This window comes from Podarcis muralis, chromosome 6, assembly GCF_964188315.1.
Source record: "Podarcis muralis chromosome 6, rPodMur119.hap1.1, whole genome shotgun sequence".
Taxonomy (NCBI): Eukaryota; Metazoa; Chordata; class Lepidosauria; order Squamata; family Lacertidae; genus Podarcis; species Podarcis muralis.
Genome location: NC_135660.1, coordinates 39,010,148 through 39,034,944, shown reverse-complemented (window position 1 = coordinate 39,034,944; position 24,797 = coordinate 39,010,148). Strand labels below are relative to the sequence as shown.

Below are 24,797 nucleotides of genomic sequence, written 5' to 3'. Positions count from 1 at the left end.
GCTGCTGTGAAATCTGGTCCTTGGGGAGGTCTCCCAAGCCTTCTCTTACAGGCTGTGTCTGTTGTTTTGTATTTTTAGTTACTACTAGTGTGAGGGTGTTGTTTTTTTAAACTGATTTTATTGTTTTTGTTACTGCAGTTGTATAGTGCATTGAGTGTAAATTTCACAAGAAAAACAAACAGATTTTTAAAGTACAGTGGTACCTCCGGTTGCAGACGGGATCCGTTCCCGAGGTCTGGCCGGATCCCAAGGTTTTCACAACCGGAGGACTGCTTCTGTGCATGTGTGCGCAGCAAAACCTGGTAAAATACTTCCGGGTTTGTCACTTTCTCATCCCAAAGTTTATGTAACCAGAGGGTTACGTGAATGGAGGTACTACTGTTGCAGGTCTTAAAAAAAAAAGAAATTTGAGAATACTGCAGCACAATTCTTCCTCCATAACCAAATGGTGTATAGTCAGCTAGTCTCTTAAAAGTTGAGGTGGGCCTCCCTCCTTTTCTGACTTCCTTTTCATCCGTTGATTGTGATAGATTGCTTGATGGGCTCCCAATAGGTAATACAAAATGCAGGCCAGGAAATTGTAGTATGCTGTGCAATGTAAGTGCCAGGCAAAAACATTTCTCTTTCACCAGGCCTTTGGCTGATGAAACATTCTGTGGCTTTTTAAATGTGTTTGTGGGAGTAGCGTTGTTGGTCTGTTTTTGTTTTATTATGTATTTTGTGTTTTCATGCTGTGAACTGCCCTGAGATCTTTGGATGAAGGGCAGTATACAAATTTAATAAAAAATAAATTATTATATTTACTCAAGGCCTCTGATATCAGATCAACATTCCAGCTACATTCAGGTATTAATGAATTAACTCCACCACTTGTTTCCATGTTTCATTTTTACTGGCTTGATAAGATCTTTTACTCTCAGTATGGAAGATGGTCAGTGCCTTAGCACGGTTGTACCTTGGAATTTAGAAGGACTATGTTCTGTGATGATTGGGACGCGGGTGGCGCTGTGGGTAAAAGCCTCAGCGCCTAGGGCTTGCCGATCGAAAGGTCGGCGGTTCGAATCCCCGCGGCGGGGCGCGCTCCCGCTGCTCGGTCCCAGCGCCTGCCAACCTAGCAGTTCGAGAGCACCCCCGGGTGCAAGTAGATAAATAGGGACCGCTTACTGGCGGGAAGGTAAACGGCGTTTCCGTGTGCTGTGCTGGCTCGCCAGATGCAGCTTTGTCACGCTGGTCACGTGACCTGGAAGTGTCTCCGGACAGCGCTGGCCCCTGGCCTCTTGAGTGAGATGGGCGCACAACCCCAGAGTCTGTCAAGACTGGCCCGTACGGGCAGGGGTACCTTTACCTTTACCTATGTTCTGTGATGACTTTGATCTCTAAGTGAGGAAGAGAAAACTATTAATATATGTCATGTGGATCAGGAACAGTTGCATGCATATCCTTTTCTACAAGTTTGCATTGCAGATTGTCTAATTTCATTTGGCCAAGATCATTGCAGTTCATAATTATATATTGAGATTTGCTTGTGTAATGTCCTCATTGCAGAATTCTTGCAGACTACATTTAAGACTTTGGTGTCAAACCATTCTTAAACTCTTAGATAAGATCTCACTACTAGAGAACCTTTTTTTTGACTTATTGTAGCCTGATATTTTCTGTTTATATATTTAACTTTAGTAAAAAGACTTTCTTTTCTGTCTTAACAAATTATAATCCTACTAAGTATTGTCACAATAATAAAATAATGCATACATTCTAAATAATATTTGTGCTGCACATGACATTGCTATCATAGGAATTCAAATTTAGAAATTTAGAAAGCCAGTAGGCTTTCTCTTTGTTTCAAGCATAGTTGCCAGGATAAGGCAATCAGTTTTTGATTCACCTAAGTTAGATTTGAAGGTAGCTGATAGATGACAAAAAGAGCACCAGCAAATATTCCCATCTTTTCCTCTGGGGAAACAGCACCACAGCCAAGACATCAAAAAGCCAGTTCTTGTCACTAATGATTATTACATAGGGAAAGAAGGGATTTGGGAAGAGAGGCATAAGGGCACAGATCTTTGTAAGTGGCCACTTGCAATAGATAGGTGTGTATGTTACGTGTTTTGTGCTGTGATGCTGGTGATGTTAGGATTAAAGGATTACCACAGTGATGATAACCACAACATGTTCATTTAGCATTGTGTTCAAATGCCCCAATAGGCAGAAAATTCTGTGCTAGATATCTTAGGGGACTGAAAGGAGGCATTTTGTTTAAGACTTGATTGCTAGCTCAAATTTTGAACAAATTAGGAAACAAATTTACTATATTTGTTGCCTGTTTTAGACTATGTGGCAACTGATTTGAAATCTGCGATTTATCTGCTATAAATTGAGAAATACTTAAAGTAAAGCTGAGATTCATATTCAGGGAGGTTCCAAGAACATTGCTGTGCAGAGATAGAAAGCAGCATTGCATTAGTAAAACTGCAGAAAAGTACTTACAAGATGATTTAATTGATTTTCATTATAATTTGGGGTTTCTTGCCTTTTGGCTTTTAAAATATTAACTTTAATGATACAACCATTGTTCTTGCTTCCAAACAAAAAGAGGATTGAACAAATTGTGTGCACCATATTCCTTGAAGAAAAGAGGGGGATTATACTGGATGCCATTCAACTAATTTTACTCAGAGTAGATCCATTGAAATCAATGAACATAACTAAGTTAGGCCATTAATTTCAGTGCCTTTCCTCTGATTAAAACTTAGTTGAATAGTACCCTATGAGACCAGGATTTAACTTGGAGTTGTCATCTTCCTTCTGTAAACTGTTGACTTTGGTTGTTACCGTTCTACTTATCAAAAAGACTGGAACTCAATGGCATCCCCTAAGCTTGGGAACACAGCAATAGGATGGCCACCCTGTACTAAATGTCCCTTTTGCTGTTCATGCTAATGTAAAAAGCACTTCCCTTCAGAGTTGATGTACGAGGTTATAGATGCCTGTAGTCAATAGCTCTGATTGGTTTCTTTGTTTCTGGGTTGCCTCCTAGTAGCATGATCCCTGTGCAGCTTGGGGCCTGAGTACTTGAAGGACTTAACCTCTCCCATATATCTGCAAGGAAAGTCCTGTTGGTGGTGCTTTCAGTGGGTGAAGCCTGTGTAGCAGTGGCATGAAGCACAGTGGTGGCCCCTGGCTTTTGAACTTCCTCCTGATTGAGATTTGGTTACCTCTCCCATTAGCAATGTTTAGGTATATTAAAAACATTTGTATTTCACTAGGCTTTTCATTGCTAATTGTTTATCTTTAGTAGAATGCATTTTTAAAAAAAGATTATCATTGGTCTGTTGATGATTTTAATTATTATTTAAATAATAATAATTATGCTTTAAAAAGTTGTAAGTAATCCTGGGGCAGGAGGAAGGCTGGGTATGAGAAAACAATTTTTAAAATAAATTGTATCATTAATCTTTCAGTGCTTATATAGAATACAAACTGATGTAGGGCTGTATCAGATTTGTTCCATCTTTATCCTTAGCTTAGAACATTGCATTAGAATATATGTTGGAAATAACAAGCTTCACAAGATTTCCACATGCAAAATATACTTCCTGTTGGAGTATCTTTCATTTTGAGCTATTATGAGTTGTGCTTGCTAATGACAGGCATGTTATATCCACTCTGATGGTACTTAAAATGCATAACATGTATTGCAGAAAGCAGTGGTTGCTATAGCAACTTCCTAGTAGGTCACAGGCAATGTTGTGTATATATGATCTGGCTGTTAATGCACACTAATATGCCTGATGGAGAGAGAAGAAATATAGAAGCCAGGAATGAGAGTGATGAAACCTCATGGAATTCACATTGGAAATTACTGTAATTTCAACAGCGATGGTAAATTGATCTATGGAATGTGGTATGTTAGTAGAATTGCTGATGCTTAAATACAGACCCAAGATTTTCTAGAGTCTCCCCTGCAAAAAAAAAAAAAGAAAAAAGAAATTAAAGCTATTGGAAATGAAAGGATAGTATGCATTTTATGTGTATCTGGTCATTTTTTTTTTTGTTTTTTTTTGTTCTTAGTGGTTCAATTTTCTTTTTATCTTAGTTTGCTCAGCTTGTACATTGAGTTGAAGCTATTCTTTTTGCTTGACCCCTGAAGATCAAAGTACACTGATTCAGTGTGTGAGATGCTATGATGTTGCATTTTAAAAATTGAATCTGGGCCACTGAATGCAGAAAACTGCATGATTGAGCATTTGATATATAGAGCAGTTGGTGTCCTGGAACCATGACATCTATTTGTTTCATAAGCTAGATATTAAAGCAGGGTTATAAATAAGTATGCACCTTCTAAGGCTGGCTGCAGAGAAAATGAAGCTCCTTCCTCTGTAGCCAACATAGAAATACTGGTCTGATTTGCAGAAAAGCTGTGGTTTGTTTAAACCATAGTTAACCATGAGTTCTCCAACAGATGATCAAACAAATCATAGTTCATTTCTCCAAAGTTGTGTTTTGTTTTCTAATTGCTCTTGCCTCATGCATTTGTTGGTGGTGAGCACCTGGGGTAGGACCATGGTTAGGGAAGGGTGACAGACTTACATGTAATATCAAGTCATACTTAAACCAAAGTTCATAAATCAACAACAAAACATTCCTTAAGATTGTGATTTGTTGGCAGTAAACAAAGCATAGTTAAGGTGTTGGACAGGGTTCACACATAGCACTTAGCCATAAGTGTTCAATGTAAACCGGGCCATATGTCTCTTATATTTATTTTTTAAAGTGATTTTTACTCTACTGGTTGATAGAAGAAGAATGGATCACACCCACTCTCCTCTGCCAGTTTGCTTACCCACTGTCTTGGAATTCCATACGCCCACTTGCATATGCTAGGCCCCTGTATGTAGTTGCTGGGTGAATTGCTAAATGCAAGGATTTATTAAGATAACTTTGGCATAGGCACCAAGTAAAGGGCAGCAATATTTTCTTCTGAGAACTCTATTGGACTGTAGTCATTGGTATGACTTGATCTTCCATTCCAAATTTAGAGCTCTTGGTTAAGGTACATAATGCTAATTTTGTGATGAAATACTTTCCTCAAGGGTTTTTCTGCAGTAGTATTACATCTGAAACAAACAATTAGTAATTATTTACTGTCCTCTGGTCATTGAGAGGGGTAGCTTACCATGGGGGAGCATAGCTCCCGTGATATTGCCATTATTTTCAAAAGCTGGATGTGTTGCAAATTTAAAGTTTTAGCTTTCTGGATGTGGCTTTTACATATATATTTTTTCATTTGGGCATGTTTGAATGGTTAGATATATTGTTACATTAATTTTAATGAATAAATACTATCTGTATAGGAGGAAACAAAAATACAGCAACATTCAATAAAATTTCCTAAGATGAAAACAACACACAATTGTAAATCATAAACAAAGTAGAACAGTTTACAAAACAAAGAATTAAAAATTAAGAGAGTCCAAAAAAACTTGGGTATACCTAGGTTTTTTACTGGTGTTTAAAAGTCATCACCATCTCCCCCACATAACTCAACTGAGGGAGGGTGTTCCCACTGAAAAGGTCTCCTTCATGGTTTCTCCAGGTGACAATCCATTAGTTGTGAAACAACAATGTGTCTCATCAGAAATTCTTAAAAGATCAGCTTCTACTGTATCGGGGGAGGGCTCTGCTTAGGTATCCTGGTCCCAAGTTATTTAGGCCTTTAAATGTCAACAAAAAAACCTTAAACTTGGCTTGACATTACATAGACATCCAGTGCAGATATTTCAGCAGTTGTAGTATGTATACTGCCAGGTGTCCCTCTAAGAACTCTAGCAGCCACACTTTGCACTAGCTGTGGCTTCTGAAGCAGGTGCATTGCGGTTTTCTAATAATAAGCTTACCACTGTATGCACCACTGTGGAAGGGTTATCCCAGTCCAGAAACAGCCATAGTTAGAGCACCAACTGAAATTGGTAATGGGTTCTCTGCACCACGCGACGTCACCTGGGCCTTTGACAACAATGGATCCAGGAGACCTGCTTTTTCAGAGGGAGTGTACAACTATCCAGAGTTGTTACACTATCCAGTTCTTGGGCCTCGGAATCAATATTTATTTATTAGCCCCATCTAATGCATGACTGCATACAGGCACTGGTTTAGGACTTACTTCGCCAAACCTTTATTAGGCATTACAAACACAAGCCATCATAAAACATCCATATATGGAATTTTAAAATAGATACAAATAAACAGCCATGTAAACATATGTAATAACGAGGATTTTCATTGCAGTTTCTTACAGCTAAATAGTGCCATTCACCACTCTGAGAGATACAATTGATAAAAACTTAGTCACCCTTGCAGTTACTTCCAAGTTAATGTCAGACAGATAGCATCTGATACTTTCATTGTGTCGCGATGTTAGACTACCCAAAAAGGAGGATAACATAGCTGGTTGCACAGTGGGCAGTAGAAAAGAATATGTTATACTATGTCTGGCATATTTTAAAAAATCTGCAATGTCTGTCGTTTCTGAGGATGTTTAAATATCTGCCCTTGACAAAAGCTGAGGGGAAAATATTCAGATGAGTCTGCATTCGAAAGGGTCTGCATTCGAATGGAATTATTAATTTTGAAATAGATGCCCCTGCAGCCCCAAACTCCGAGTGTTCTCCAGTATGTGCAGCTCTGGAAAAGGCATTTCCCTTCTTCTCCAGTGCGCTTCAGCGACATATATCAAAAGATGTATGCACACTAATCTTCCGGCATAACACAGAAAGAAGCATGAGACATCGTAGAGCTAATCTATGTATTTATTTTATGTATTTATTTAAACACTATGTACAGTCAAAGGAATCATGGCGTCCTCTCTCTCCAGCTCCAAGAGGGAAAATAGGACAAGTAAAAGCAAAAGCACAGTAGTACATACAGCGGAAGAGATAAGACTGTCCTCCATTCCCACACTCTTCCAAGTCAGGCATGTGATTTACACCAATCACATCTGCAGCATCGGAGGTGTGAAATACTAACAAGGATCTCTGGTCAATGATGACAAAAGCCGCTAAGAGATTTAGGAGAATTAACAGGGTCACACTACTCCGATCCCCCTTCTGAAGGAGGTCATCCATCAGGGTGATAAAGGCTGATTCTGTCCCCAAACCAGGCCTGAACTCAGACTGGTAAACATAATCAGTTTCATCCATGACTGTTTGATATATGGTGTATAGATCCATTCTTATATTGTGGAGGTTAAATTATTGTGCTAAGGTCAAAAATAATATAACAGCCACGTCATTTTGAATATCTGGAGGGGGCATCAAATGTTGCTGTTGGACCACCCTATTATAAAGTATTTGATACAATACTGCATGGGAATTCATGGAACTAGAGGGGAAAGAGCATTAATGCAAGCATTGCAAGGTGGAAGAAAGGCAAAAAAGAATTGCAAAATGAAAGAAAACAATAGTTTTGCTACAAGGCAAACAATGCTTTTGGGGAAACCTTAAGGAATTGTACTGCTTCTGGCAAGCTAATTAAGTTTGTGGTTGATAGTGGTTATTGAATGGTGATTTAAAAGTATATGTCACCAGGCTAAGCATTCTTCCTACTTGCCTCTGAATAATTCCCGCCCTCCCCCCCATAGGCCATATCAGAAGTTTGAACTGTGCGGTGTCCAAATTATGCTGACGAAGTGCAGTGGCCTGGTTATCATACTATGATAAACCATAGTTTGTCTTAAACCAATGGTTTAATTGTGAATGTGTCTCTCCCTGCTGTGTGGGTCTCCATGTAGTGCCAGCATGGCTCAAACAGGCCATAATGTTTCTTGTTGTATTATTCAAACCCAGATCGTGGTTTGTTTCAAACAAACCACAAACAGTAAGCCAGAAATAAAGGTTTGCTGTTGGTTCACTTTTGGCGTACCATTTGAGATTTGGTTGAAACAAACAAGCTACAGTTCAAGTTCAGTTAACATGACAAGCAGTGTTAGAAATGGGGATAGAAAAGCTAGAAGCCAAATGGCTTCTGGGACCTGGGTTGTGGGCACCAAACAGAATGTCTAGTCGCCCCTTTGGTGGGCAAGTGGGCCGGCAACACTATTTATTTATTATTTTGATAAGCATGAACTAATACGCAGTTCACATGTGGCACATTGTTAATATAACATTTTTAGCAGAAATTGTCAATACACGTTTAATTTGGTGTTTACAATAAAAATATTGGTACCGTACTTCAGTTTTCAAAACACTCCACTCTTTATTGTTAAACTCCTTAACACATTGCTTATCCTTAACATATGTGCATACATTTCAGTAATCCTTGAATGTCAGCCAGGTGCAAAAAATGGCACCCAGACTTTTTGAGGTGCTTGCAAATGGAGAATATTTAGCAAAAGGCACCTGGTGCCCTGCAAATTTTGAACCCTAGTGACAAACCATACTATGGTTTATTAGAACTGTGCGGCCACCCTGCAGCAGGGAGAGAAGCCATGCAAGTTGCATGGTGAGGGATGGGGGGTTCACAAAAGACACATGGCTTAAGACAAACTGTGGTTTATCATATGCAAACCAGCCATATATACAGTAGTTCATTTCAACACCTAAAAGCAGTACTATTTTTACAGGCCTTTTTAATTTCTGATATGCTGTGTTTTTATGTGATTGTTTAACTCTCTGGAACTTTTGGCCTTGTATTTCTACTTTTTGCAGTTTTTAAACTTTTTCTTTTATTTAAAATTATTGTTTTAAGTGTGCTTTAGATTTTTATTTATTTGGATTTGTAAACTGTTACCTTTTTATATGTCATCCAGTTAACAATTGATAATGGACATTTCATATATAAAATGAACAATTGAATATGCATTTTTCACATGAGGTTATGATTAAGATGCTGTGAAATGCTTCCCATTGTATTTGTGCATTCAGAACGCTAAATATTAAATTGGCCAGAGCTAGAAAAACATGTATAATTCTGATTGAGAAATCCACCCACTTTTTGTACATTCACAATGTGGAAGATCCTCTACCTCACATTTGGAAAATACACATGACTTTGATCGAGAGAGTCTTCTCCCTACCCTCTACCCTTTGGTTTATTAAATCTACAGTTTCATTTCAGAATTATGGTTCTTAACTACCTTTTTTATTTAATAGGCTGGATTTGGAGATTTCTTGAAAATAATTACGAGATTGGCTGATAAAGACGTCACCACAAGATACTCGTTGGGTTTTAAAACATAGTGGCCTACATCATGATTACTTCAGAGTTACCAGTCTTACAGTGAGTAGTTCATTTTCTTTCTTTCTTTCTTTTAAAAAATCAACAGCCAAATATTCAAAGTGCATTGCTTACCTTTTATGGTAATTGAAGTTCTTACTGTGTTTGGTATTGGGTGACACACAGCTCTACTTCTCCATAATAATATTGAGTGGGCTGGGTGAGGGCCAAGGAACTGAACTTCAGCCCTAGGAAGACAGAGGCACTTTGGGTTGATAGTTCCTGTGTCCACAAGATGGGCCAGCTATCTGTTGTGGTTCGAGGACCCGATCCCCGCTTTGTGAAATGAAGACACACGGACACGGAATATAAGGTTAATGGGCAAGAAAAGGCCACAACTTTATTGATTACAGCAAGTGAAAGGTATTGGCTTAGTCATTGGACCACGTCAGATAGACTCCACCCACTCGGAGAGGGGGTGAGCCTGAAAGGGGGTTTATTCACCAGAAGGTGGAGCCTGTTGATGTTAATACAACTATAAGCTCTCCCCTGATGTCACCGAGGGTCGTGCCATGGCCCCCCGCCACACAGGCATCGGATAGGATCCACGACCGCCGGATTCCTTTAATGGAATACCCAAAATTGAAGGGGTAGGCGATGGCCACACCTAGCGCTTCCACACACCATGAACACATTCCAATGCCTAACCTACCCACCAATACCGAAAAAGTTGTGACGATTGCTACGAGGTAGGCGAAAAAACCCCAAGGCCTAATGCCAGATGGAAAAATTCCTACCAGGCCCCCTGGACAACCTGGGCGACCAACCTAAGGTCCATAGCAAGGCCAAGAGAGAGAACTAAACCCTAAGCTCTAAGGGAGTGCAGGGTGGGTGACTCGCGACGGGAAGGCGGAAAATGAGGCAGAATGGCTGGCGAAGCAGTAAGTTAAACTGCAAACCATGCCCCCCCAAGCCGCCCAATTGGGCGCTTACCTGTGGGCGTGGTGCACCAGCCAGGTGAGTGGGGGCAAGGGGCGTAACGCCCCCTGCATGAGGCAGAAATCGCGTCCCGCCCACAACACCTCCCCTCTTGCAGGAGGAGAGGCTTTCTTGATGGGGTTGTAGATCCTCTGAAAAAACAGGTTTAGAGGGTGGCCCTGGATCCATCTTTTTCACTGGAAGCTCAGGTGTGCCTTTTACAGCTGTTATATCAGCTGCTGCTGTTCTTGGTTAGGGATAGTCTGGCCACAGTGATCAATGCATTTCTAACCTAAAGACTTGATTATTGCTATGTGCTCTATGTGGGAGTACCCTTGCGCCTGGGTCAGAGTCTCTAGCTAGTACAAAATGCTTTTGCTAGACTGTTGAGAAGGCAGACTATCACCAGCAGATAATTCCAGTGCTCAAAAGTCTGCACTGGCTGCTTAATAGGTATAAAAAAGAGGTAAGGCTGCCTATACGCTGTTGGGCCAGGTTGAAGGTCCTTGTGTTAATTTACAAGGCTCTTAACAATTTGAGTCCACCTCAAGGACTATCTGATCCTTTATATCTTTGAATGATCACCGAGGTTTTCATGGAAGTCACTGTTGGTGGTCCTCTATTGCTTGGATGCGTGGCTCGTGTTCACCAGGAGCTGTACATTTAGTATTGTGGGCCCAAGTTTATGGAATTCCTTTTCAGTTGAGGTCAGACAGGTCCCCTCCCTACTGAACTTTCCAGCACCTACTGAAGTTGATTCCAGCAGGCATTTTAATTGATGTTAGATTTTATAGTTTTAAATGATTTTTATTTTTTGTATTTTTGTAAACTGAAGTGAAGTGGTTATATATATTGTTTAAATAAATAAAATAAATAATTTGAGTGAGGTTTCTGAGAAATAGTAACCTTGGGTATGATGCTTGTACAAAGGTCCAAGAGTTTCAACTACCAAAATCACCACTTGTGTACTGTAAATTTTTTTAGGCAGGAGGCCATGCATTGTTATCTGTGAGATGGCCTTCCGGGACAGGGTTTATATAATGTGTTTGATGTGCTGCAATTGGCCGTAAAGTTGGAATCCTGCTCTGTTGGGGTGGGGAAGCAGGAGCTTTTGACTTTTCATGGATTTCAGTGGGACTCTTTGTCTTTTACCCTTTCTGCCACTGTATCTTTCTTTTATATGATAGCTAACATTAGGGAATTCAGTCTGAGCCATACCTACACGACCCTTGGGAAAATAGAAAAACATACAGAACAATTGCATCTTATACACACTTAATTTGTGTAATTTCACCAATATGCAGCTGAAGGCAGACTGGTTTAAATTGCGCACGTTAAATCTAAGCAAGGCAGAGAGCTTAAAAACTCTTTATGCACTGGGTCCGCTTGGGTTACCCGGCACATGAAGAGCTTTTAAACTCTCTGTCTTGCTTGGGGGGCAAGGCCCACTTGACATGGCAGTTTTGGCATGCTTGTGTGAGCTTCTGCAAAATCTTGCATGTGCATCCCTGGCCTCCCAGAACCTGTGTGCTGGGTGGTCATTGCCCTGGAAGCAAGTCAAAGAGCTCAAAAGCTCTTTTTTGTGTGGGAAAACCCATGCTGACCTGACACGAAAAGAGTTTTTAGGCTCTCTGCCTTGATTGCTGGGCAAGGCCCACTCAGCACACAGTACAGCTGCTAGCTGCCATGTGGCTGCAAAGATTTGGATATGCACAATTTTTGTGTATGTGTGGAACCCTTGGAACGGAACCTCCACGTAAAATGTGATTGTAATCTATAGAGAAAGTTTGAAAATAAACTCATCAGCTTTGTAATAAATTTCATTATCTGAAGCAGATGATGCTGAAGTCTATTGCCTTGTAGAGATAGAAGAAACTTGCATATGTTTTTAAAGGTTCAGAAAAATAAACATTTTTCAGATGTAATTAGGAAGTGAAAATACATTTGGATATTAGTTATACACAGTTTGCTGTCAGTCCCAGGGACATCAATAGGAATTCCTCCTGTGCATGTTAATATAAAAGCTATGATTCCATTGCAGGGGGTTGGGCTAGATGACCCTTTTGGGTACCTTCCAACTCTACAATTTTATGATTGTATATGAAATACTAATAGCAGTATCCCCTTGGGTGAGAAACAGAGGAAGTGACTGCAGTGAAATCCTGCTTGTTCTCCTTGATCTCTCCACAACTTTTATTATTGTTGACCAAGGTATCTTCCTAGAGTGGCTGAAGGAAGTGAGGTTGGGGGCACTGTATTACAGTGATACCATTCCCAGCTTGAAGGCCATTATTATAATGTGCCGGATGGGGGGCATGAGTATTGTTTGGTGCCCTGGGAGTTGGTACCCTGCAGAATGCCACAGAACATTTTGTCCCCCGTGCTTTTTAACAATGATGATAAAACTTGTAATATTTAATACATGGCATCCAGAGTTCTCAAATTTGTTTCGTTGATCTACCGTCAGATAAATGAACAAATTTTGATACTTAACCATTGAGGCTATATCTCACAATTTATTAATCTGTTCCTTTAATGTAGGGGCTCTAGATAGTCTTCATTCAAGAATGACTTGCCATATGGAGCTGCTGTTTAAGTAGCACAAGTGCAAAGGTCTCTCTAGGAGCATGTTAATCAGGTTTTGGACATTTGGGATCCTGACCATAACATTTTAAAATCTCAAACAACTATAATGAACAAATTTTTCTGGCTTAACAGCAAATTTACCAGTGTTTAATGCTTAATTTCTGAACCTAGTAGGGGTTATTTTTTTCTAGAATCTTATGCTTCTTTTTAACTGGGTTACTGGTGTTTAATTCATCTTTTTATTATTTGTAAGCCACTTTGATTATTTTTATTGCAAGGCAAATAGAAATACGAAAAAGGAATAAATATATCCTTAATCCAAAGTGCCTGTTGATGGGTAGTGGTTGCTCAATATTGTGAGGGAACTTTACTCAGATATTGATTCTGAGACCTTTATGTTGTGAGGTCAGAGCTGTTTCCGTTCCCCGCAGTTCAGTTTCTGCCAAATAGTTATGCTATTTGTCTTGCTGTCTACTATTTAACAAAGCTTAGAAAACTGTTATGTAACTTATGCAAGCTATATTCATTTCAATGTACAGTGGTGCCTCGCAAGATGAAATTAATTCGTTCCGCAAGTTTTTTCTTCTTGCGAGTTTTTCGTCTTGCGAAGCACGGTTTCCCATAGGAATGCATTGAAAATCAATTAATGCGTTCCTATGGAAACCGACTTCAGACCAGGTCCGGGGACAGTCTGTCCCCCGACCTCTTCTGAAGGCGGGGGGGGGGGGGACAAGGGCTTTTCTTCCCACCCCCAGCATTTTAAAAAACCCCGGGACAGCGGAGGGCTTCTCCGCTGTCCGGGGCGATCTTAAAATGCTGGCGGGCGGCATTTTAAGATCGCCCCGGGACAGCGGAGGACTTCTCCGCTGTCCGGGGCGATTTAAAAGCCCCTGGGAAGGCAGGCAGGGGGGGGGCAAAGACTTTCGCCCCCCGCCTGCCTTCAGAAGAGGTCCTGGACCTCTTCTGAAGGCGGGCGGGGGGCGAAAGTCTTTGCTCCCCCCCCCCCCGCCTGCCTTCAAAAGCCCTCCGGGACAGGCAGGCAGGGGGGAGCAAAGACTTTCGCCCCCCGCCCGCCTTCAGAAGAGGTCCAGGACCCTTTCGTCTAGCGGTCCAGGACCTCTTCTGAAGGCGGGCGGGGGGCAAAAGTCTTTGCTCCCCCCGCCTGCCTTCAAAAGCCCTCCGGGACAGCGGAGAAACGCGCCGCCCGGGGCGATTTTAAACCCGCTGTCGTGGGTTTTTTTAAATGCTGCCGGGCGGCAGCGCTGCCGCCCGGCAGCATTTTAAAATCGCCCCGGACAGCGGAGAAGTCCCCCGCTGTCCCGGGGTTTTTAAAAAACCTCTCCGCCCCCCGCCAGGCTTCGGAAGGCTGCTCCAAAGCCTGGCGGCGGGAGGAGGTCCGAGGACAGTGGGGAAGACGCGCTGCGCTTCCCCGCTGTCCCGGAGATTTCCCTATGGGCTTTCGTCTTGCGAAGGAAGCCCATAGGGAAATTCGTTTTGCGAAGCGCCTCCAAAACGGAAAACCCTTTCGTCTAGCGGGTTTTCCGTCTTGCGAGGCGTTCGTCTTGCGGGGCACCACTGTAAAGGAAACCCTCAAAACAGTGTTTAAAAAGTCCCATTAATTATGCTTCCTGACCACAGACAAACACGAACTGCAGCAATTTCTACTTCCTTTTCTATTGGAAATATCCAACATGAATAATTAGAGACAAAGAGTAGGCACCTAAGTTTTAGGGCAGATGTACGTGTTGTGTTTGGGGCAAGTAAAAAATTGCAAGCCTGTTTTAAAGGTATATTATATGGACGCAGCATCTCAGTTTGTTCTGTTCCCTCTGACTGAATAGCCAGACTAGATAAACTTGCTGGATGGACTATGGTGAGTTTCTCATGACTTTCAGTAGAACAGTTCAGTAGAATTCAATGTACGAATCATTCCCATTGTTTATTAGGTTTCCCCACCTAAATATGTCATATTGGAAAGGAGAAAATTCCATGAGATTAGAGAATCCAGTGGTGTGAGTTTGGTACTCCAAAACAAACCATATACAGGGTGAGTCTTTTAAAATAGGCCCCGTGGAACATAGAATCATAGAATAGAATCATAGAGTTGGAATAGACCACAAGGGCTATCGAGTTCAACCCCCTGCCAAGCAGGAAACACCATCAGAGCACCCCTGACATATGGTTGTCAAGCCTCTGCTTAAAGACCTCCAAAGAAGGAGACTCCACCACACTCCTTGGCAGCAAATTCCACTGTCGAACAGCTCTTACTGTCAGGAAGTTCTTCCTAATGTTTAGGTGGAATCTTCTTTCTTGTAGTTTGGATCCATTGCTCCGTGTCCGCTTCTCTGGAGCAGCAGAAAACAACCCTTCTCCCTCCTCTATATGACATCCTTTTATATATTTGAACATGGCTATCATATTACCCCTTAACCTCCTCTTCTCCAGGCTAAACATGCCCAGCTCCCTTAGCCGTTCCTCATAAGGCATCGTTTCCAGGCCTTTGACATGTGTACTCTGTATCCATGGGGCCTCTTTTAAAGGACTTACCCTGTATATACTGCTGCTTAATACTAATTGTTTATGGTACAGAAGTTGGCAGAGTATCTACCAGCAGATAAACTAGGGAATAAAATAAAATTTATTGGCAAGGCAGGTGTATATAGACCTGGATTCTCATCAGAACTGCAAACATTTGAGATACAGGGGCCACAAAGCCTTTAATACTGCTGTGAGGGTAGGTAAACTGCAAATTGAAATAAATGTTCCTAATCGCATGTGTGATTGTGCACTTTGATTGTGGTGAAGAAATTACACTCAGTTCAACCATTTAATTTTTTTATCATTACATTTATATTCTGCCCTTCCTCCCAAAGGAGCCCAGGCAGCAAACACCTCTGTGGTTAAAAACCAATACAATTAAAAAAAAAAAAACATTTCAAAATGGCTAAAAACATCTAAAAATAAAATTTATTGGAAACATGCCATATATATTCAGTTTTTTCTTCAGAATATGGGAATTTAAAATCATGTTATTTGTGTTGCCTAAGAGAATAGCAAGAATATGGTGGCGACAAGATTCTGTGCTCCACGGTGCCTTTTTGGTCTTGCTTGGTGTATTTCTTCAAGCAACTGCAACTGGTGATGATTACTCTGGAGAATATATAAGCAATTTATTTTCTGCTAACAGCAGAAAAATGTTGCTATTGGACAAAGAAAGACAGCAATCTGCCTTTCTGCAACTATCAGATTGCAGTTTCCCTACCCTCCCAAAGGAAACCCTTTAGTCCTATTAATTGGTCATTCTAGTCAAAAGATTTCTTGATGTACAATGTGCATGCAGTATATGAAGTAACTGAGAAGGTAGTGTTTGAGCTAGTTTAAATACTTTAAGTGGGAATCTGTTCTAGCTTTTGGTAAAAATTAGAACTTGTGCCTGTTAGCAGAATTACCCTGGGGCATTTAGTAATAATGAATGTCAACAGAAAGTCTCTTTGGTGTTAAGAAGTATAGGTTCTAATCCTGCCTCCACCCACCTTTAGAAGTGTCCCAATAGGTTTTCAGGACCCAAATTGTTATATTCTATTTTAGTATCCAATGAAACTACAAGCTGCCAGAGACATATAGTCATAGGTATGGCGCTCATAGGATATCACTCCCTGCTGCTTGCTTCCTAGCCTCATAACTGCTTTAGTCTTTTAAATTAAAAGCTGCTGTGATATTTTGAATTTAAAAGTCTTAAATTTAATAAGCTAAGCTCTTGGTTAAACAAGTTGTGAATTTACTTCTCTGCCCACCATACCCTGTTGCTGAACTTGAACAAGTGCTGAACTTGCGTAGTGGTTTGCCTCTGCTGCTGTGATGATTTGTCACAGAGGCTCCCTCCTGTTCACAGAGCTGTGATTCCCTCACAAACTCCCCCTAAATATATACCCTTTACCTTCTCCATCCAACTCCTACTATAGCCAATTGGGAAAGAGTGCCTAGATTCAAAGGGTAATGCAGCTTGCATTCCCAGGTGACTCAGCTGAAAAAATGAACAATTAAATGTGTGACCTAGAAGTGAATAAAGGTCAGGTGAGTTATTTGGGAAGCACAGCATGGGCCACTTTTGTCTAAACTTTACACTTTTCATTATTAAACCTTTTTTATGTTTTTCCCAGGGATTGTAACTTCATCATTTGCTTACCAAGGTAGTAATACCAAAAATTGTGACTGCCACAACGCTTTGTCATGGAACCAGAGATCAGGCTTATTTTTTTCCTTTACTCCTCAGTTTCTAGTTCAAAGCTGGGAAAAGTGGTGGGGACTTGTTGACTTGGCACTGTGCCACTAAGGTGCTCAACAACACAGCAAACTCTTTGTTGGGACCATCCCCACCCACTCAAGCTCAGTTAGGAGGAAGTCAGGGTCTCACTGGAAAATGGCAGCATGCTTTCCATGGCAAGTGTGGTAATGAATGAAAATGTGGACCCTCATGTTTAGCTAAATCTGCTCTGAAAGCCTCCTTACTGCAGCATTTTCAAATTTAGTCTGTTTAACTTTGGTCAGACTTAACAGCTAGAGCATAACTGAAGAGGATGTAACTTGAGATATTGTCTCCTCAGCTCTTAAAGTGCTGTTCTATTTGTTTTAATGACATCAGGAATTAGGTGTTTATGAAGTGGCCATGAATGCAAGAAAATATTTTTAGAGTTAATAAGGTTGGATTCTTCTGTAATGTCCCAATTAGTCTTGTATGCTCCTTACTGCCTGACCTCTTTCTGTGAGAGTAGTCTTAAACAGCTAAGCCTGTCTATTTTGCTGACAAAACAATTGTGTGGCTTTTATAGCTTAAACCTCTATATTACAAGCCTTGTCTGTGAATAAAATATTTTTTACTTTACACATCTTCCAAAAGTGACATGAAAGTTACAATACCCTATGTAGAAGGTTTTTTTTAACAAGGGTTACACTACATAGGGGTGTAGCGAAGTGGGCTTATGCGTGCTCTGCTGATGTGCGCGGGAGTCAAGAACGTAAAAACTCAAGAAAGTGTTCAACTGGTAATCCATCATTAGAGAAACATACCTAACAATGAGAATAAATTGATCTACATGGGAAACATCAGGGGTTGAATCTACTGATAAACTAAAATAACCTGCCTGTTTGATGTTGCTCAGTATTGCTTCTTGATCTGTATTAACCATCAATTGGATAATCACATATGGTTTTGGAGAAGTACAATGGCTGACCCAGAGCCTTTACCTCCTTACTGATTTATGTGAGCACACAGGAAGGGATCAATTTTGGCAATTAATTCAGGCAATCCAAGAAAGTTACCATTGTTTGCTGAACCAAATGCTTCATCAGCTTCCCTAAACGCAAAGCCACATTCTGCCAAAAGGGAAATCACTACAATAACTCACTGAAGTATGTGCCTCCAATAATCCTGCTCTGCTTTGATTTGCTCATCGAGCTTCAATGTGAGCGTTTGACCACGCTTTCTTGTTAAGTTCGTTAGCATAGAGTTCATATGATTTTTAGAGCTTCCTTGGGTGGGTTTGAACAAGATAAGCATGATGCCAGTCATCAAATCCAGTAGAAGCTAAAGCTCTAGTTGAGGTAGTTTGGTTAGAGAAAAGTTTGCACACAAAGCAATGGACCTTTCATTTTGTGGGAGAATACACTAGCCATTGTCAGGGGTAGGCCATTTACTTTGGTGGAATAGAATAAATTATTTGAGCAGAATTGGGCTTGGTTTTTGTATGTTCACTTTGAAGTGCTAAAAGGTCCATCCAGTGCTGATGTTCCAATGGACCTTTCTCAATCCAGAATGATATTTCCTTGTTATTTAGTGTGGTCCATTATTGTCTCTGAAATTACTATTAGCATGAACGGTTGGTATTTTTGTGTCTGTAATGCTAGGACTTTTGCTGAGACCATTTACTTTGTTTTCCCATTCTTTAAGACGGTAATGAGCTTGAACTGCTTCTTTCAGTGTAACTATCTCATGGCACGTTCCCTCAGTGCCTTGTGCCTTTGGCTGTAGGTCCTGTCACTTCATTGTCACTTTCTCCAGAAGTTTCTGTACTTGTAGTGGTACTTGAAGTTCTTGGGAATCTGTGTTCTGTATGTGAACTGGTTGTTCTTCAGTATGCTCAGACTGCTCATATAGTCTACCTGATTTTCTTCTGTTTGTAAAAATGAATGTTCTGTATATGAGGGATTCTGTAGGGCTGTTTCTGCATGCTGTACAAAGCCATATGATGTGATTGGCTTTAAATGTTGGAGCATTTCCTTCTGTTCTGTTTTCACTTTCATTTACTAGCACCACTTTTATATCGCTTACTCATTGTTTTCACAAAAGTCAAATTTAAATATTGTGATTCACAATGATATAAAATAATCCTCCCTTGTTCTCAAAATGCATGCGGTAATGATACACAGTGATCTGAGGACTTGTATTACTTCATAACTGACTTTATCATTTGATTTTGAGTAGCTTTAAAGCCTCCATGAACTTTATTAAACAGTAAGTAGGCACCTGTGTAACTGTTATGCAGTCATAGACGGATAGATCATGTGTTTTATGTTGCTAAGCAACTGGGCCTAGGTAGTAAAATTTGCCTGGTTTTTTTGTTTTTGTTTTTTTTAATGGCAAGAGGCCAAGTCCTCTCCATATTATGAGGCTTTGGGCTATATACCACTCAGATTGCATGCAAATCCGGCACTGTTCTCAACTACGGTTTAATATGATGTGTGAACCAGAACAAAGTCTCCTTTAGATAGCTCTCAATGCCAGCATTTCTCATACTTGTCTTAGAAATTTTATACATTTCCCAAGGTGTTACATATCGTACAGAAGCCATTTTGTAGCACTGCTCTCTGAAATCCAAATCGGCTATAGATCATTATTCTCTAAATAAACATTTTCAGATTCTCCTTTAATTTCACACTGCCAATCTTCATCTGCTTTTAACAAATGAACATTTCCCCCTCTCCCCTCCCTTCTATTTTAGTATGAAAGAGTTTTCTTAATTGAGGTACCACTTACAGGCAAGAATGGTCTTTCCCAAACCCTTTACTTAGGCATTCATGAGTGCTGTGGCATAGATTTATATTGCAGGTAAAATACCATTTTGTTTTTTGACTTGGGGTTAGGAACAGCTTGCAACAATGATGGAGCATCCATAGCTTGGTGGTAGAGCACGTCCTTCACATCGAGAGGGTCCTAGGTTCAGTACCTGGCAGCTCCAGTTAAAAGGATCTCAAAGCAGGTGATGAGACAGACCTCTTCTGAAACTGTGGAAAGGTGCTGACAGTCAGAGTAGGCAGTACTGTACTATGAGAATAAATAGTCTGACATGTTATAAGGTTTCCTAAATCTATGCTAACATTTGATGTGTGAATGAATGCCTTGAAGGGCTTTCTCCAACCTACTGAAACAGCAAGTAACAAAATCCCTGGAATCTCTGTGGCCCTCCAGATGTTGGTGGATTAAAGCTTCCATCATCCTTGGCACCTGTTCTGTAGGATAACATGTTGGTAGATATTTAACCTGGGCCTTTTCACCATTTTCAGTTTTGTTACTTTTAGTTGTTGATTATTGTTTGGAGGTTCTTAAACCAATATTTGCTCTGGGCAGGATCTGAGTGGTCTCATCACTTCTGTATAATCCTAATGTTGTCAGCTGTAAAATGAGATGGTTTTATTTTTTTACTGTGTATGCTATTTGTGAAAGTTTTTATCGGAGAAAGAGAGGGAGATACAGTGGGAGTTACGGTATATACCAGGCATAGGGAGCAGCATGGTAGAAGGCAGAAGTAGGAGAATGTAGCCAAAGCAGTAGTAACCTCATGATTCATCTGGAAACTTCATTTGTTTTAGGTGAACATTCCATGTTTCTACAATGCTGTTAACAATAATGTTGATTTCGATTTCAGTAGTTGTTATTTTTTAAGTGAATTTTTTTAAGTAAGAGAAAAATGTGGTTAAAGATGTATAAATATTCATCATGCCCTACCTGTCTATTATCCCAGTCAATTTCCACCCCATATTCCAAGCATTTTAATGTCATGAACACAGAACTGATCCAGTTGCCTGCTGCATTGTCCACACTCCTTCCTGTCAGTAGTCATCCTGTGAACTGAGAGCTTCACTTGCTTGACAACATGCATTTTGGGACCAGCTTTACTAGCCCCTTAGTTTTGTTTAAAAAGTAGAGTTGGGGCCAAATATTTACTCCGTTATGCATTAATAATTTGTTTACTAATTTATTTTTAACTGGCATTTTCCTTCAGGGATTCTACAAATGAAACTACTGCACATTCAGATGCTGGTAGTGAACTGGAAGAAACTGAACTGAAGGGGAAAAGAAAACGCGGTCGTCCTGGCAGACCTCCAGTATGCCACTTATTTTTTCTTTGAATACCTGTTTTAAGACTGTTCTTGCATTTCATTTTCTTAATTTCCACATGAAGTTTTCTTTATATATTAATCTGTATGAAAGCTTGCCATGTAATTGGTAAAACAAGTAGTATTGGATGCTTTAGTGCAGCAGAAAGCCAGCTTGTAAGAGAAGTTAACCTTTCATATTTTGTTTTGTGTCACATATATTATTTTAAGTATTCAAGCAGGTTTGATATGCAAAATGTTTGAATTTTTCCCCCAAAATATAATGTTTGCAAAATATAATAAGACTGTTTTCTGAAAATTTCAAGAAAATATTTTGCTTTTGCTGCATGAATTGTTTACCAAGGTTGTTAAAAACAGGGTGGCATACCAGCATCTTGCAAGTGGATTTCTGCTTATGCTTATGTTCCTCTCCTCCATTCTGCAGTCTCTTGCATGCCTCCAAAATCTGCTCTGGAGCAGGGGGCTGTCAGGCAGAGAGGGAATGCAGGAGGCTACGTGGAAAGGAGAGGCAGAAGAAATTGCATTTCACAAGTGGAAATCCGTTGCACAGTTAGTTGGGTATCATTGGATGTCACCTATAGGATAATTCATGTTGCTTAATTATTATAATAAACCTGTTATGGAAGATTTGGTTTCTCAGTTGTGCAGGAATGCTAGAAAATGGTTCTTAGTTAAAGGGTCTCTAGAGCACCATTAAATCAGCTATGCAGATAAACCTTTACTCTCATGAATCCTAGCCTGCTCTTGCTACTTTCAGTCTTTGCCACTCTTTTAGATTCTTATAAATTTCCTCATGTTTCATCACCCTCTCTCTTCTTCAACACCATTTCTTCCTGAGCTTTTTTCTGGCACATGGTGGCTTATTGCAAGCTTTGCGTGCTCCTAAAAGCCAGATTTGTAGTAGTGTGATGTTGAATTCCACCATCTGTGTCTCCTATGTACATTTCAAGATTAAATACTCATTTCAGATTAACAAATTAGTGTGTATGGTAGTGTGCCTACCTTTGTAGTGTGGAAAATAGCATTTATTGGTGGAGCAGAGAAGCTTTAATTGATTGTCAGTGGAGAATGCAACCCCTTTAAAGACTGTTTGTGTCATGGAATAGCTGACTTATTTTGAAATGCAGTTTGGGATTGGGACTTGTTTCTTGCACTAGAATCTTTAGAGGTTAAGTTACATTTTTTGGCATTGAATATTACAGACTGTGTAATGTGCTAAGTTTTTAATATTGCAAGCAGCTACCTTTCTTTGAATTCTATATGCACTATAGGCACACACACACACAAGTTACAGTTGCTCTCAGCATCCTGATACATGTGCGCCCAGTGTACATAATGACTTTTTTTTAAAGGCATGTACCTCCTTCAAACGTATATGCTGTGATTTCATTATTTGGTCTTTAAATTGTTTTAATTTGGGGTGGTTTAAATTGACACTAAAATTTCCATAGTAAGGCTTGTCAGCATGTGCCTTGATAAGAGTTAAGCAAATGTACTCAGTACTTGCTGGAATAGCAGTTAATACAGCAAAAGTTGAGTGCTTCTAAGTCCCAAAGGTCTCAGTGGGAGATCTTCAGCATGTGCTGAAGTCTAGTTTTGTTGTTTCTCCCCAGTTAGTTGTAATAATGTAGTCTGAAATATAAAAGTATTATTCAAAATGTCTACTCCTTGTCAAGGGAAAGAACAAAGTTTGCTTGTTAGCAGAAGGGAAAACAGATACTTCTTTCATTTGTATTGAAATTAGTAGCTGATCAGGAGTCAACTAAGTTTTACATGACCTAGAGTCTGCCCTACGTCTGAACAGATGCAATTAGTGCAAGATCCTAACAGTCTCAAAGTATCTCTTGCAAAGAAATATCAGTATACAGTTCAACTTGAGACAACTGTTTTTCTATAATGGTGGTATTAAACTGGCTTAGAAGTATATGTTTGTGTAAGAAAAAATCCAGGACTCTAGAAGACGACCCTCTTGTTTAGTTATCACTGGTAAAATATGACACCCAACGCTCTGAAGAAGCTTATTGTGCATGTTTTAAAGACTTTCCTAAAGAGCAGGCTTTGGTGGGCAGTTGGTTATAATTATTGGTTCAATCCATTTGCATTAGAATGTCTTGATGTTATCATTTTATTGTTTACACAATATTCCACACGGCGCAGGGAGAGTTCTGGTGCAATTAGTGCCAATAATAAATGTCATTTAAGAAATCAGCTCAGTGCTTAAATCTTACTTGACTTAAGAGACATGACGTGTGTGTTTCCAATTAAAATACACTCAGTGCTTAGTAATAAAAGTTGGAGATGAGAAATAAAGTCATTTCAGTTGCTAGCACTCATGCATGCACTGTTAGCTTTCAGGAAACACTGATGTAATATAAAATAATGCAACTTCCCCCCTTTTGCAACACATGTATTATGCAACATGTATGTTCTTTTAGTGAATACAGGTGTTGTATTTGGCAAAGTGTGACAAAAATAGAAACAGAAAATCTGGTTACCACTGGAAATTCTCTGTCTCTACTGCCAGTAATGGTTAAACAAGGAAGGGAGAGATGCCATACAGACCTTTAGAAAGACTCTGAGGGCTTATTTGTTTCAGGAAGCTTATACATAATGTATATTTTTTGCTACATTGCTCTGTGAAATAGATTACTTTGGTAAATTGGTTTTTATGTTCTGGGGTGGGTGGGTGTTACTGCTGACTAAGTTTGTGTACATGTAGAAATTCTTTTGTATTAATACTTTTACTGTTGCATTTCCAAGTTTTTATTATGTAATCTGCCTTGAGAGAGCTTTGCTTGGAAAGACAGCCTATAAATATTCAAAAGAAATCAATAAAATGATACAGAAGTCCCACATTTTCAGATATGTGTTCCTGGCAAACATCCCATAAAGGCTTTTGCCAGATCGTGCCCTCCCAATTTCACCTTCTAATTTGGAGAGCCTCACCTCACCCTCCCAAACAAAAATGTGTATGAATGATCCAGAGACTAAAATGAGTAAAATGGGAGAATTTTATTCTCATGTGAAAGCATGTAACAAGGCAAGTGATACTGTATCAAGACTTTGAATTATCATTTGCGTAACTGAAATCTTGAATATCTGGCCAGTGGTCAGCCTTTAAGTCTTTTGGGAGGAAACATCAGCTTAGTGATAGAGCATATCCTTTTCATTCAAAAGTTGCAAGTTCAATCTCTGGTGTCTCCAGTTAGAAATGAGATAGTAGGTGATTGGAAGAGCTTATTTGAACTTAAAAATCAGCTACAAAGGTAGCTCTCTTGGTTTATAAGGGAGGGGGAATCCAAAATCTGCTGGGTGATACCTTTATTAGGGCTAACCAAAATGCCGCAAAAGTGTGGAAAGCACTAAAAAAGAATATTAAAAAAGAACTTTTACTGATGATAAAAACTTATAAAATATCTAAAATTTTCTGTATGCCCAGACACCATTTATTCCTTATATTGAGCTCTGGTAGTGAAAGCAGGATCTGTGGTAAAGCCCAGACTTGAATTAAATTGGTAAGGAGAGGGAGACATATGTGAATTTCTTTGAAAATAGACACTATCTTTATTTTGTTGTTGAGGGAAAATGCATTTTGTGACCACTATTTCTCAGTAAACTTATTAAAA

General features: G+C 39.9%; 1 protein-coding gene across 2 annotated transcripts in view; it reads left to right on the top strand.

Moving 5' to 3' along the window:
* STAG1 (STAG1 cohesin complex component) overlaps positions 1-24,797 on the top strand; it is a 111,149-nt gene that overhangs the window by 31,791 nt on the left and 54,561 nt on the right. The window contains exons 2-3 of one of the 2 annotated variants that reach the window (XM_028730802.2): positions 9,150-9,276; positions 21,057-21,159. In XM_028730802.2, coding sequence (XP_028586635.1) covers positions 9,248-9,276; positions 21,057-21,159 — 132 coding nt within the window. In that variant the 5' untranslated portion in view covers positions 9,150-9,247. Of the gene's footprint in view, positions 1-9,149; positions 9,277-21,056; positions 21,160-24,797 lie in introns of those variants that run through there. The other variant, XM_077930047.1, reaches the window with a different exon arrangement.